Source organism: Accipiter gentilis, chromosome 8 (assembly GCF_929443795.1).
Source record: "Accipiter gentilis chromosome 8, bAccGen1.1, whole genome shotgun sequence".
NCBI classification, from domain to species: domain Eukaryota; kingdom Metazoa; phylum Chordata; class Aves; order Accipitriformes; family Accipitridae; genus Astur; species Astur gentilis.
In genome coordinates, this window is record NC_064887.1 from 11,349,907 (window position 1) to 11,364,687 (window position 14,781).

At 47.4% G+C, this 14,781-nt stretch overlaps 1 protein-coding gene across 1 annotated transcript; it reads right to left on the bottom strand.

Moving 5' to 3' along the window:
* Positions 1–866: 866 nt before the first annotated feature.
* Positions 867–13,714, bottom strand: NASP (nuclear autoantigenic sperm protein). Its single transcript, XM_049807831.1, has 15 exons — positions 13,543–13,714; positions 12,256–12,306; positions 11,307–11,417; positions 10,680–10,760; positions 10,380–10,477; positions 8,768–9,658; positions 6,696–6,778; positions 5,664–5,749; positions 5,459–5,532; positions 3,741–3,929; positions 3,327–3,493; positions 2,843–2,896; positions 2,682–2,753; positions 1,550–1,681; positions 867–1,024 (listed from the first exon to the last, which is right to left on the bottom strand). Exons 1-15 carry the CDS (start codon positions 13,602–13,604, stop codon positions 971–973), a joined length of 2,205 nt encoding a protein of 734 aa, XP_049663788.1. The 5' UTR covers positions 13,605–13,714; the 3' UTR covers positions 867–970.
* Between the last annotated feature and the right edge of the window lie 1,067 nt (positions 13,715–14,781).

A 14,781-nucleotide genomic window follows, 5' to 3' on the forward strand; every position in this document is an offset into this window, starting at 1 on the left:
CCCCAGGATGGTGTCCACACACCGAGGAGCTGCTTCATCCTGTTCATGGGGCAGCTTGAGGACCAGCACAGAGAGGCACAATCACTTTTTTTGATCCTTTTCCCTGCATCTCTCTCCCCAGGGCACATCCCCACCGCAAGCCCTTTCTAGGGGAAGCCTGACAGGAGGCATTCACAGCAGCAAAACCGATGGCGAGATTTCCTCCCCCACACTGGAGGCCACACTGGGTGTTTAATAAACAGCTTCAGCCTGTTGCTCTTTGCTTCTTGACCCGTTTACACACACACACACACTTGTCCCAGCCTGCTTCCCTGTGGGCAGCACTAGCAATGCACCCTTTCCCTGGGGGTGATTTCAGGGCAGGGGAAGCACTAAGAGGTGCTCAGGGTGGTGGGAGATGCCCCCCCCCCCCCCCTTTTTGAACCAAGGTGCAGGAGTGATAGAAGAACTGAGGCTGGGATCACCCAGAGGCCTCCAGTGGCTGCACAGCACAAGTGGTTGCACAGCACAAGTGGCTACAGTGCCCTGTTCCCTCTTGTGCCCAAATCCACACCTCCTTACAGGGAGCCCTGTGCTGCTGGGGGATGCAGTGACTCACCCCAGCACCCACAGGGACTCCGGCTGGCATCAGTGCACAGAGCCAACAATTCACCCCAGTAGCCTGGCTGTTACAAAGGGTGCAGGGGTCAGACAAGCTCTTATCAGCCTTCCCCAGGGTGCTTAGGCTGCTGCAGGCTCAGGGAGGTGCCACTGCCACCTGCACCAGGCTCAGCCTAGAACGAACCAAACACAGCCAACAGCTGCGACCAGAGGCCTCAAGCCCTTTCCCCTGCTGAGGAGGGTCAAGACAAGGACTATTTGCTTACAATCTTTATTGAAGTCATACAAAAGTTGCCAAAAAGTGAAAAAATACACTATATACAAAACCATTTTCCTTGTAAGGAGAGGAGTGTCCAAGGTTAAAGAATTATCATACTGTGCTTTCAACTGCAGCCCCTGATTCTGCTTGTGGCCTTTTCTCTGTCTAAAAGAAAAGAAAAGGGTTTGTTTTTAAAAAACAAGACACTGCCTTACAGCACCAATGCATGCAGCAGCTCAAGGTTTCTGTCATTTGAAGACTGAACTGACTACACATGCTTTGCTGGTCTTCAGAGCCCAACACCATTCTAAAATGTTGATGTTAACAACTGTAGCCCAGGTGATAAGTATTAAAACCCAGGAGTATTAAAAAAATACTTTGGGGAAAGGCCCCACTCTGTAGTTCAGTCCAACTCAAACACCCAGAACATGTTTCTGTCCCACCCCACAGGTTGCAAGTCTCCACAGCTGGTGTCTTTCCAGCCTGCAGCATGTCAGACACCATGGTACAACATGCATCCTGCCAACTGGGGAACATTCCCCATCTCGTCTGGGAAGCCTTGTGAAGACCAGCAGGCAATAAAACCAGTACATCTACCAGGCACAAAACCATGCCTGAACAGAAGGGGAGAAAAAGATGATAATAATGATAATGATAATAATGGCACAGACTCCTGACTCAGCTGCCCACCTCCTCTTCCATTTTTTCTGCAACCTCATTTCCACTGGGGGCAGCATCACCACCACCGCCATTGACAGCCGGTTCTGGTTTAGATTTCTTAGCTTCATTGTCTCCCTGTTGAGTCTCCTCCTCTGGTTTCCTCTGAAGACAAAATTGTTTAGTCTTCACTATGTACAAATTAAAGTTTAAATATTTTTTAGAAAGTTAGCATCTAGATGTTACTGCACGTTATCTATTCAACCTCTACTTGCCAGGTTCAAGATAAATACTTGAGTGTTAAGACTTAACCAAAGCTCTGAAGCTTTGGTACAGAGGTCTCAACCACAAAGGATTTCCCGTAAGACATTATTTAGGTGCTAGTATCTATAGTGCTGAATTATCCTTAGTTATTGTTTGGCAAGGAAACATGCAACTGCTGAGCCAGGGAACAGTTAAGGGGGTAGATTTAGGGCATCTATGACACTTACAATCACCTGTGTAAAGCAGATCAAAGTTGCTCCAAGCAAACCTGAACTGAAAGAGGCTAATATAACACACAGGCCAGGCTGTGCCACAGCAGCATACAAAATAAAAACTAAGATCCTATAGGGGATAATTTTAGTTATATTAGCAAACAGTTCTAGAAAAAGCATATACCTTTAAAGGAACCTAGTGCTCAATGCATTATCTCTTTAAGAAGCAGTTTATCCTTACTACCATTAGACTGGCTTTGCTATTTATTAAGTCCAACTCTCCATTTCCACTTGCAAAGAAGGGAACCCAACTCAGCCTGGTTGCTTGCCCTTTTCTTAAGATCTGTAGGCCAGCCTGCTCTTCTTGCAGGTCCCCAGCAGAGGAGGGCACTTGTTCAGAGAACGCCTGCAAAAGCCACACAATTCAGCTCTGAAGTTAAACCAGTGTGGGTCAGGCGGGGTGCTGAACCGTCACAAATAGTCTCCTGGAGGCTGGATGGTTCCCAGACTGATTGGCTCCCAGTGGAAAGGAGTTTCATGCACTATTTCTAGTTTTACTTTTAGGATGTTTTTTTCCATTACAGAACCAAGTTAAGGGAAAAAGCTTCAAGTCAAGAAATCCAATTACACGGAGCAAGCCAGTGGTACTTTAACAAACTGTCTGTTCAACTAGTCATTTCTGGACTCACCTTTTTCCTGACTAGGTGAGAGATGTCTGTAACACACTGAGGTGCACCATCAGCTGCTTTTCTTACTGGAATCTGTTACAAGACAGACATTGACAGATGAGTAGCAGCAAACAGTAATCCTTAGAGCAAACAAGGGACTACCAACATCCATCTTGACTTACTGTGGAAACAGAACCACTGTCTTCACTTTGTGCAAAGCCAGATGTAGTTCCAACCTTAAGAAAACCAGAAGAAACAGTCAACCAATTCTGGCGAGACCATATATGCTAGTTTAGACGGGACAGGAAAAGCCAACTCCTTCATGTCTCAACACTGCATTCCACACTTACACACAGGACAGATGTAACTCGGTCCATTCTCACATTTGGCTGACCTATCATTTCCAGTCCTGATACATTAAGTTGCTCTAGAAGCCTATCAAATTCCAGTTTAGTTTGGAGCAATTAATGTCAGTGTATTTACTAATAAGATCTCTTCAGATGTCAGCTGACTCAGTTTCCTTCTCGCAATCCCATCCCATAACATTTGTGAGCAACCACCAGCCTCCGATCTGTATGATCAAGCCTGAGCTCCTCCCATTACTGGTTTACTTCAAGTTTCACTGGAAGAATGTTTGGCTAAAAGGAAACCACAGGATGCACTAACCAGAGTTGCTTTCAGTGCCAGCTCAGCTACTCTTGCACTCTTTTGAGACTCCTTTGAATCTTCTATCTTTTCTTTAATTTCAGGAAGCAGTCCCTTCAGTTCTTCAATCTCCTTCTCATCTTCAGGAGATCCACTTTCTGCCTTCTTTATTCGCTCAGTAAGCATTGCTAGGATGAAACAGTTATCATGGCAAAAAAACTCAAGACAAAGTAGTTGTCTCATTATCCATATCCAGAGGCAAGTATCTGCTAACACATCACTTCAACATCAGTATAGCCTGTTTCCCCTTTCAGACCAACAGACATTTGCACAGCAAGGTAATAAGCATACCTAAACTACATTTAGGGCACTTAAAGTCTGCTTTGACTAGTGAAAGCTCTCATATTCACCAGGCACTTTTCGAAATCCACTTACCCATCCTCTTGTCAATGACTTCTACAGATTTACCAAACTGCAAAACCGCCTCATCAAACTGGCTGTTGTAGTGGTAAGCCAGTGCCAGCTGGTAGTGACTCTCCGCTAGCAGGCGGTCGTGAGCCTCCAGGTACTTCTGCTGCAGGGCCAGGCAGGCCTGAAACTCTTCTATAGCCTGCGTGTAGTTTTCTATAGGAGAAAGACGCAAGGTCTTTACAAACCACACTCATTTACCCAAACAAGCAAGATCTAAACCCTTATTCAGTTACTCCGTATTTTATTACACTTTATATAGTCTGAGAATGGAACCACCATTGAATACAGCAGTTGAGTTCAGCGAGAGGCTGCTTTCAGATTATCAAGTGACAAAAGGCTGTTTAGGGTCCAGTTCCTCTAGTGTTCTCAAGAGTGCTCTGTCTATTTACAGCAACACAGCAAACTAAGCAGCCAAGTCAAAACCAGGCACACAAATCCTGCTATTTCACCTGCTACCATGACCCAAATGTAACTGGTCACAACTGCAACTTGCATCTAGAGCTAAGGACAGTCCCCTGCTAGCTTCCAGTCAAGCTCTCCATTGAATATATTCTAGTGACACAAAACACAACCCTCATTTTGTAGCCCTGGTCCAGAAACCCATCAGATTATTTCCAATGCTCACCATAGAGAAAGATTACACTCTCTTTGGATTTAACAAGATTAAAACACATTTTTAAATGAAGGGCAGGTAAAACACATTAGAAGGCACAGACCTGGGGCTTGCTTCCCCCTCCCTTTTTTCTGCTGCATAACACAAGAGTCTTTCCTGACCATACCTTAGGATTTTGGGAAGTCTAAGCAAGTCAACCATTTTTCACTTGCAGTCTTTATGTTCTGGAATTGGCATGGTACTGACACCTCCTATTGAACTCAGTGACTCACGACTTCGATAAGGAAAGTCTCTCCCAAGTTTCTGAAGCTAACCAAACCTTGCCTATACAGCAGAACACAAGGCTGGTTTTGATCTGGTAACACATCACTTCTTATTCAAAGCTTGCTTTCACTGTTCTGGAAAAGCATGGACTATCCCGTTGTGCTGGTTTTGGCTAGGATAGAGTTAATTTTCTTCATAGTATCTGGTACAGGGCTATGCTTTGTCTTTGTACTGGAAACAGTGCTGATAACACAGAGATGTTTTTGTTATTGCTGAGCAGTGCTTAGACAGAGCCAAGGTCTTTTCTGCCTCTCACAACACCCCACCAGCAAGTAGGCTGGGGGTGCACAAGAAGTTGAGAGGGGACACAGCCAGGACAGCTGACCCCCATTGACCAAAGGGATATTCCATATCCTAATGACATCATGCTCAGCATATAAAGCTGTGGGAAAAGAAGGAAGGGCAGGATGTTCAGAGTTATGGCATTTTGTCCTCCCAAGTAACCTTTAGGTATGATGAAGCCCTGCTTTACTGCAGATGGCTGAACACCTGCCTGCTGATGGGAAGTAGTGAATCAATTCCTTGGTTTGCTTTGCTTGCACACGTGGCTTTTGCCTTTAAGGCACCAACTTGTTCATCCATTGATTCCAAAGCTTCTCACACGGCTGAACTACCATAATTAGAAAAAAATCTATTTTGTTTTCATCTTAACAGCCTTAACTCACCTCTGCTCATTTTAAAGTACAAAATAGAGTGACAGAAAGTGGAACTGAACACTTTGTATGCGAGAATTAATATTACTTACCAGATTCAATGCTAACTTCTCCTAACTTTAGATGAGCTTGAGCTGCATGGAGCTGAGCTTCTTTTGTTTCTTGTCTAAATCAAGAAAAAAAAAGTAGTTTTCAAATCTTGATCAGAATATGCCATGTTCATTAATTGCTTATGCTACTCCCCAATTTACAATGAGTTTCTCTAGCACATATCCAAATTAGGGCTTAAGTCTTTACCTCTTGTAGATTACTTTTGCTAACTCCAGCATGTCCCAGGCTAGCTCAAGATTTCCAATTTCATCCTCCTCGCTTTCCTGTAAAGACTACAAATGCATTAAAGATTAAGTGACTTGGTTACATATCATATCAAACACCACCACTGAGTTTCTAAGCAGTGTTGTCAAGGAACAGATTTCTTCAAGACAAACAGTTTACCACTAGAAGTAAAAAACCCCCAAAACAAACACACATGCAGAAGAGGTTATCACATCAACCAAGACTTTACCTGCAGTGAAAATGTTTTAAGTGGAACATAAGCTTACATTCTTAGTTGATACAGCCTTAATTTTTTCCCAGAAATAACAGCATGCCAAGCACCAATATTATCCCAACAGTAAGGTTTTGTTTAAGGTGCTATTTATATGAACTAAAAGCTAAATAAAGGAGTTGATGTTCCACTTTTTTTTTTCCAAATGAGCTTCTGGACTTCCTTAGAGTAGTCTGACGAAGTGACAGATATTCTCTTCAAGACAGTTATCTAGCATGCTTAGTACCACACTTTAATAGGCTCCAGATTTTTCCAGGTGTTTTGACTGCTACGTCAACATTAACACCTCACATTTAAGCAGCACTATGCTTCCCACTGAATTCCCATCCTAATCATGGCTTACAGGACCAGGTACATTCAACAGGCATAGTCAGAAACAACACAAAAAGCAGAGAATAAAGTGTTACAAGTAACTAACTTTAGTGACAACCTAAAGCAACTCTCCCTGCCTGCCCCTGCATTTACCAGGCTGCATTACTCATCAGTAGACTGCAAGCATTTGTTTCAGCATAGCTAAACAAGCCCAAGTTTACAGAGCTGAGCAAGATCCTACAAGGTGAACTACACATAACGCTGCCCCTTCCTTAGGCAATATTGGTTTTCAAAAGTAATTTCCTACATAGGACCAAATGAAATACAAGTGAGCTTTTATAAAGACATTAACATGACATTTAGACAAATACTGCACTCTTCTATGAGGTATCAGAGGTCAGCAATCTCACCTTGTCTTCCACTGTCAGCTCATTCTCCTTATCATCTTCAGCTTTATCATTTTCTTTATCTTCCTCTTCAGATTCTTCTGTTTCTACAAGGGAAGTAGATGAATGAGAACACTTGTTGTTACTACGCTTACTTCGCATGGCAGAATATATTACATCCAGCCCTTATCCTTCCAGTGACAGGTTAGATGTGTGATGCAAGAAGAGCATAGATATATTAAACTCCTAGCAGCAGCAGCCATATTGCTGAAAGTGTTAGGCACTGTAGACTAAAAGAGGTTCCAGGCTCCCTCAGTCCTCGTTCTAAGTTTCACTTCATACTATCTAGAAAAGAAACTTGCATAGAATTCAGTTCCCACAAATGCACTGTGAACTCCCACTGAAGCCACGGGATCCTGAGCAGCCCTGGAGGTACAGGTCAGTTGCTGGACTTCACACTACAGATAATAAGATAGCAAGCATTTTCAGCAAGATGGCTGCCAAGCTGCGAACAAATAAGACTGTTTCTGAATTCGTGTTCCTTGTGTCAGACATTTAAGTGGCAATGTTATTAATGAACCTGCTATTGTGTAGCACTGATTTGACTTCTGATACTGTGTAGGAGTGCTGCATGATCTATTCTAACAGTAGAAAACATTTTGGGAAAATGTGAAGGAGTATGGCTAATAACTTTAGAGCATTGGTTGACTTCCATGCTAAAGTTGCACACTTAATTCCTGTATCATGACCACTGACTATATCCAGAATATGAGGACCTTGATGGAATAGCCACTAGAGAACCCATAAGCTCGTTAATCTAACTCCCAAAATGCACACACCTACCACTGAGAGGGCCAAACCTGTGAGTATGAGGACAGCTTGATCAAAGGTAAAACAGAAGAGATATTAGAAAGTTAAAATTTAAATAGTGGGAGGAGTCTAGAATGACACAGCACCAGACCAGGATGTTCAAGAGTGTCCTCACACTAACAGAGTTGGGGGGGGGGGGGGGAGGAGCAGCAGTATGTGTACATAAACAGCCTTTCCTCAGCCTGATGAAGAGTGGATAACTACTCTATGTGCATTATACTCTATCCAGACAGACACCTTGTTAGGCAGCTGCACCAGCATTGAGTGTTCACTGTGCCCAGCAGTACAAATCCTTTCAGTGTCCAGAACTATTTAGTCTGCGTATCTGCCACTCCTAAAATAAGGCTCTTCCTGTGAAGCTGAGTTACTGACAAGCAAAGTTTCAATTATCAGCTCATCAATTAACTTGTGCGACAGAAAGCGTTGGCCTACTAAGACCATGCAAGTAATACTTCAGCAAAGTGTACAAGTTTTACTAGGTTACTGTCCTGGTTTCAGCTGGGATAGTTAATTGTTTTCCTAGTAGCTGGTATAGTGCTATGTTTTGGGTTCAGCATGAGAAGAATGTTGACCACGACAGTTACTTTCACATAATCCTGAAAACAGCTATAATGAAGCAGGGAAGCAGAATGGCAGAAAAAGCTAGGTAGCTGGAAGACTGTACTAGATAGTAGCAATAAGCCTTCAGGTTTCAGGGCAAATTAAGTTTAGATTTGCCAACCAAATTGTCACTTGTAATTACCACCAGAAAGACTCAAATGGAGAGTTCCTTCCCCCCACCAAAAGCAGATTTACTATTTTGTTATGTATTCAGCTGTTCTTATTTTCCTGCTCCACTGTTTTAAAATAAAATACAGTTATAACCAGAGGCAACTTGTGCTTCAAGTTATTTGAAGGTTAGTGCAATAAACCCAGATGCATGCAAGTGAACATCCATTCAGTATTCTCCACCAGCCTAGCCATTACTTACACATTTCACAGGGCTGTAAGTTTGCTTTCAAGTAAGATTTGCTTTGCAGTTAGTTAAGCGTTAGTCTAGAGAAACCGAGACTGTTCACTACTCCTTGAAACTTTACTTGGATATAAAATCCTTCAAGAGCCCCTTTACTGTGCCTTTTCCTTATTCTAAGGCAAACAGAAAATTCTGAATGGAACACTTTTTACCCATTGTTAGCCAAATCCATCAAGTCATCCACCCACAAGTACTTTTCTCCTCTCACTGTTACCTTCTCCCTCTTCCATCAGGCCATCTTTCTCTTCTACCTTAGCACCACCTTCACCCTCTTCCATCAGGTCACCTTTCTTTTCCTCTTTCTCTACCTTAGCAGCTACTTCAGCCTTTTCTTCCACATCATTAGATGGCTCTTTGCCCTCTGTGGGCACAGGTTCCTTTGAGGACTCTGTCTCTTTAGATTCATCTGGTTTCTCTTCTGTAGCTGTCTCTACTGGCTCTTGTTTCTCCTCCACCTTCTGTTCAGCTGCCTCTACTTCCCCTTCTGTAGCTTCTTTCTGCTCCACAGTGATTGCTGCCTGCACTTCTGTCACTTGTGCTACTGCCTTCTCTTCCACAGCTGCCTCTGCCTGCCCTTCTACAGCCTCTCTCTTTTCCACAGCTGGCTCTTTTTCTGTTGCTTCCGCTGTCTGCTCTCCCACCTCTCCCTTCTCTTCCACAGCCAATTCTCCAGCTTCAGCCACTTCCACAGCTGCCTTCACCTCCTTGTCTGACACTTCTGTCGTTCTCTCCTCCTCCTCCTCAGTTGCCTCTGCTACCTTGTCTTCAGGGACCATCTTTTGATCTTTTTCCACTACCTTCTCTTCCACAGCTGCCTCCTCTTTCATAGCCTCCTTTTCCACAGCTACCTGTTGCTTCTGCTCTTCTGAAGCTACTTCTTTTTCCACAGAAACCTCCATCTTCTCTTCAGTCTCTTCAAGTTTTACGTCCTTGTCAGCAATTGCTTCTTCTGTTGGTTTTTCTTCTGTGATCTCTTTCATTTCAACATCCTCCTCTTTGATTTCCTTCTCAGATAGTACTGGAGACTCTTCTGTAGACCTTTTGGCTTCTTCTTTTTCCCCCATGGCGTTATATACCTGTTCTCTCAACTCCTCCCTTGCTTCTTCTACATGATTGAGGAAGCATAAACATTTCTTCGAGTTTAGTGATAAAGACATTAATGGGCACTGACAATACCACCCTCAGACCCTCCAGTGTGTTGGTTTGTCATCAAGTTAGATGACATTCCTAAAAGCTCCATTTTCAAAGTACAAGGAATTAGGACACAACCAACATAGTAACTTGAACTAAGCAAATCCCTTCCCCTTCCCCAGACTGCATTATTGCAAGCAGCCGCTCAAGCAGTGTGCAGTTTTGCGCGCTAGCATTTTTAGTCACAGCTAAGCAAGAGGTGCCAGTGTTTTAATAGTCTGGATTGACAGGAATTCCTGTATTATCTCCAGCTGCAGAGGGTATAAAATGCTGTTCTTGGACTTTTTACAGAGAGACTGACCTGTCCTACTACACACAGTGTACTGCTACAAGGTTACAAAGCAGTTCAAGTTGACTGTGAAGCTTAAGAAAGCAAGTTTGAATGCAGTGTTTCAGGACACAGACACCTGGTGACCCTTTACACATGCTTTCAGTGACCAGTTCCTTGCAGAAGTTTTAGAGGTTTGTTCAATCTTTAAGCAAGATTAGAAGAACAAAAAGAGTCCATTCAGGCTGCTAAGAGTTTCAACAGAGTAACTCAGGCCACCTAAGATACCAATGGACTGAACTTGGGATTGTTTAGACAAGAAAACACAGCTTGGTGCCTCCATGACATGGCAGACAGCTTTACATACCATCAACAGTTGGTAACACAGAATCACCTTCAGCTTTTTCTCCTTCCTCTTCAACCTGCACCCCTTCTAAGGCATTTCCCAGCACACCATTTTCCATTCTAAAGGAAAAAAAGTTTGTTAGCCCTTAGCTTTTGTAATAACACTGTTTTAACTGCACAAGCTGCAATGCCGTGGCCCATCCCACCCAGTGCAACCCTGCATTTATGAAGTTCTAGTCTAACCCTGTGACCCGGCATATAAGAGGGTGAAATCCTGTTACTCTAGGCGGACTCTTAATGAAACGAGAAACTGTTAGCATACCTTGCTAACTCCAGGAGAGATTTTCCATAGTAAAAAAAAGCTTCCGCACACTCATCCGCTGTCTCACCATATTTTTTACCCCTACAAAAGTAATGAAGAATTATTTGCCTGTGCCTAGTTTAAGTTTTGATACATGAACTTGAAAGCTAAAAATTCCTGGTCAGGAAGAATCAGTTTCTTAGCTCGCCTCCCATCGTTTCAAACGAATCATGAATGCTCCTCTCACTTAGCTAGATGTGGCTCTCGAACATCCAGCAAAGCAAACTAATCTAAAACCCAAGGAGGCATCACCCTCAGAGACTGATCAAGACTAGTAAACAAGTTACTAGCAAGTAACACTATCTCATTATTTTCATATTAACAGACATCAGAACCATACAATGCAAAATAAAATACCAAACCCCTTTTCCTCCTTAGGGAGATGCGCTGGCAGTTACTATCACAAAAGCTAAACTCCACACCAACTACAGCATTGTCCAACACTTGAGTTAGTTTCAATAGTTCATCCTCTCCCTGGTTGTATTATAAATAATGTAAAAATCTCGATCTTCCTTCTATAAGCCACATCAGTAGTGTCAAGCTGAAAACCAAGCCCTACAAAAATACACAAAGCCTCCTACTACTCACAGTAAGCTCGCAGCTTCCTGGAACGCATTAACAGCAGCCGGAATATTTCCCATTACCAAGTGTTTCTGTCCTAAACCCAATAGTTTCTTTGATTCTCCATCCACATCCATACTGGAGAGGGGGGAAAAAAAATAAAAATATATAAATCAAATACAGGATTCTATTAGTTTCCATAGCAATTTTGTATCCAGCTTTCAAAACCTAGTCAGCTTTATATAAGAGTGAGTTGCATACCTTACACTGGTCAGAATTACCAGGGCAGAGGGGGTTGTTTGGTTTTGTTTGTTTAAATCTGGACCAACTTTTAGTTCCGATGACCGAGGGCAGACAGGTTAATTTTAACCAACCACTGCAAGAAGCGGGTATCAGAATCTGATATGACAAAGGATGCTAAAGAATATACTTTAAGAGTTGCGTACCAATACAACACTGACTACCATACAGTGTTTCACCAGACTCCGATGCCAGCTAAGCCAAGAAAAAGAAGAATAAATCCAATTTATGACTTCTCATAGCACAGCGTGATGCATTTGAAAAGAATGCTAGACCCAAGCCTTAGTTTCAATTCAGCACATCTCACACAGCTCCATTTCAGAGGGTTCATTCCAGTCCAGTACCCTGGACTGGGACAAGAGGAGCTACCCACAGAGGAGTACTACTCCATGCTAGTCACATACTCATACCTCCCCAGTGCTTCCCCAGCGCTAACTCACAAATCGAGCACCTCCTAAGCAACAGCCGGTATCTGTGTATTTATCAGTCCTTGAAAGAGTTGTTGCACTAGACTTGTGCAGACTACTGGTGAGCACAAGTTTTCAGCATCTACAGCATCCGCATCTCTTAAAATTCAAGCCTAACAACCCACTTGACGGGTGCCCCTTCTGTTTAACTCAATAACCCTTAGGATTTCACATTCTTTAGTAACCGACAACTGCAACTCCCATCTCACCTGTCCGTCTTGTCTGTGGATGTGGAAGGAGCTGCCAATTCCTCTTCCATTCTGCAAACAAAATATTGAATAAGAGTTTATAACAGGCCACCTATTTCGTGACAGGAACCGAGCTCTCAGAGGTGTGAGGCCAAAGCCAGGACTGGTGCTTCCTTTCAGGTGTTCAGCTACCTAGAACAAGTTCACACCCTGGTTCGCTCTGCTAGCCGTCTTTTAGAGAAACCCATTAGTTTCAGTTTTGTTTATTGTTTGAACGAAAGACAGTTAGGAAAGCAAACGCTTTCGCGTTCAGGTTACATCGGACTAAGCCTGGCCAACAGGTTTGCTGCCTAAATACCAGGACTACCCACCCCTGCCAGCTTGCAGCCACTGACCCACAAGCACCCTGTCGCTCGGAGCTACCCCCACGCAAACCTGCGGCACGGAACAAGCCGCAAAGCGCAAAATCGGGTGTTTTGCGCCGCCTTTCCAGTCAGAAAACCGGGGACGTGCCCAAGGCGCCCGTCCGCGCAGCTCGGGGAGCCCGGGGACTTGCCACGGCCACTCGCCGGGCAGCCGCTCCTCGGCAGCGCTCCGGGGCAGCCGCCGCGCAGCCCCCCGGCCGCCAGCTGACAAGCCGCCGCGGTCCTCCGCCGCCGGCAGAGGGAGGCCGGGGGCGGCGTTGCGGAGCTCCCCGGGCGGAACAAAGGCCGGGCGAGGCGGACAGCGGCCCCGGCCCCCCGCCCCCCCCCCCAAGCCCTCACAGACAATGGGCGCCTTTCCCGCCTTCCCCCCGGCCCCGCCCCCTGCCATTGGCGCCAAACCCCGACGGCGGCTCCTCACGGGCTGGCGGCCCGGCCTCACGTGACGCCGCAGGACCACCCACCCCCCGCCGCTCCCCCTCCCCCAACCTCCTCCCCCCACCCCCCCCACGGGCGGGCTCCAGCGGCGTCGGCTGCCCCCAACAAAGATGGCAGCAGCCGCGCACGGGTCACGTGGTGGCCCCGCGCGAGCCGAGCGGGCCCAGCTGGCGCTACAGGAGCGGGGCGGCACGTACCACCGACGGGGGGGTGGGGGGGGCGGAACGGGGCGGGGGGGGGGGGAGAAACGGGGGCAGGCGTACGAGCCCGACCAGCACCCCCAGCCCTCCCCCCAAAAGGAAATCCTGCCCACCGCCCCCTACCCTCCCCAACCCCCACCCCAGTCACCCCGCGGCGCGAAAGCGCCCCCCCCCCCCCCTCCCCCGCTACCCCCACCCCACCCCGACACGCACACACCGTGACCGGGACCAGCCCGCGCGGCCCCTACCTAGTCGGGGAGGCCGGCGCGGGCTCAACGCAGGGGGGAGCGGCGACGGCCGAAGATTGCATAGAAGCTGCTGAAGACAGGGGCGGCGGCGGCAGAGTGCAGACCCCTACCCCTCCGGCTGCCTATATACCCCCGAGGACACGCCCCGGCCCGCCTCGCGGCGCGCGCACGCCGCGGGGGTACTACCGCTCCCGGCATGCCGCGCGCCCGCCCTCCGCGGGACACCGGGGACGCCGCCGCGCGGGGCTTGCCGGGAAGTGTAGTCCGGGGAGGGAGAGGCCGCAGCGGGGCCGCGCGGCCCGCTGGGAAGTGTAGTGCCGGGTGAGGCGGGGCGGGGGGGGGCGCGCAAGGAGCGCAGGGAAACGGAGTTCCGCCGGCAAGCCGCTGCCGCGCGGCATGCTGGGAAGTGTAGTCCGCCCCGCGGGGCCGCGTCGTGCCGCCTCCCCGCCGTTGCCCGCGGCCGGTCCAGACGCCAGCTGGGCGGGCCCCGGGGCCTCGCTGCCCGCCCCCCCCCCCCCGCTCCGGGGGAAGGTGGACATGTTGTGGGGGTGGGTGGGCGCCGCGGGAGGAGGGCCTGCCCCCCCCCCCTCCCCCCCGAAGGCGGGGGAGCCCCTGCGGGCCGGGTTTTCACCTCAGAGCGCAGGAAGGGCGAGCCAGGCCCTTGCTCCCGGGTCACGGACCCCGGCACTCCGCCGGCCCGGCGCTGCCGTCGCAGGCAGGGCCCCTCCTCAGCACCGGCAGGCAGAGCCCCTCCAGCCGGCCGACACAGCAGAGCCTGCTGCCGAGCCGAGGGCGGGCGTTCATCAACACGGTGCGCGTCCAACTATGCCAACAGCCCGACCGCCAGCCCTTTCTTTGAAGAGCTGGTTTTCCTCTGCCTGACATTTTGGGAGGCACTAGCACTCCTGCCCTGGCATAATCTCGCCCCATTCAACCTCGGCCTACTCGAGGTGTGCGGTCAATGGGCTCCAGCTCAGTTCATGGCGATGCTTTGCTTTGCTCTTCCCACAGCGCGTGTAACCTACCAGACAAGGCAGACATGGCTGCTGCAGCTGTGACAGCAGAGACCTGCAGAAAACTTGCACAGCAGCAGCAAAGCCATTGGTGGAAACTTGGAGGCTCATTTCCCCGTGTTACTTCAAGATAAAAGTTCACCAGCTTTAACCGCACTATGTTACTCCATGCATGTGGGTTTTAATGGAGATACAGAATTAATCTGCTTTCCTTGGGAATTCTCTC

Coding starts and splice junctions, on each gene's coding strand:
- NASP (XM_049807831.1), bottom strand. CDS start 13,604: ATGCAATCTTCGGCCGTCGCCGCTCCCCCCTGCGTTGAGCCCGCGCCG. Junction 10,478..10,679: donor TCTCTCCTGGAGTTAGCAAG/GTATGCTAACAG, acceptor TTTTTCCTTTAG/AATGGAAAATGGTGTGCTGG. Junction 3,494..3,740: donor AGTCATTGACAAGAGGATGG/GTAAGTGGATTT, acceptor GTTTCATCCTAG/CAATGCTTACTGAGCGAATA.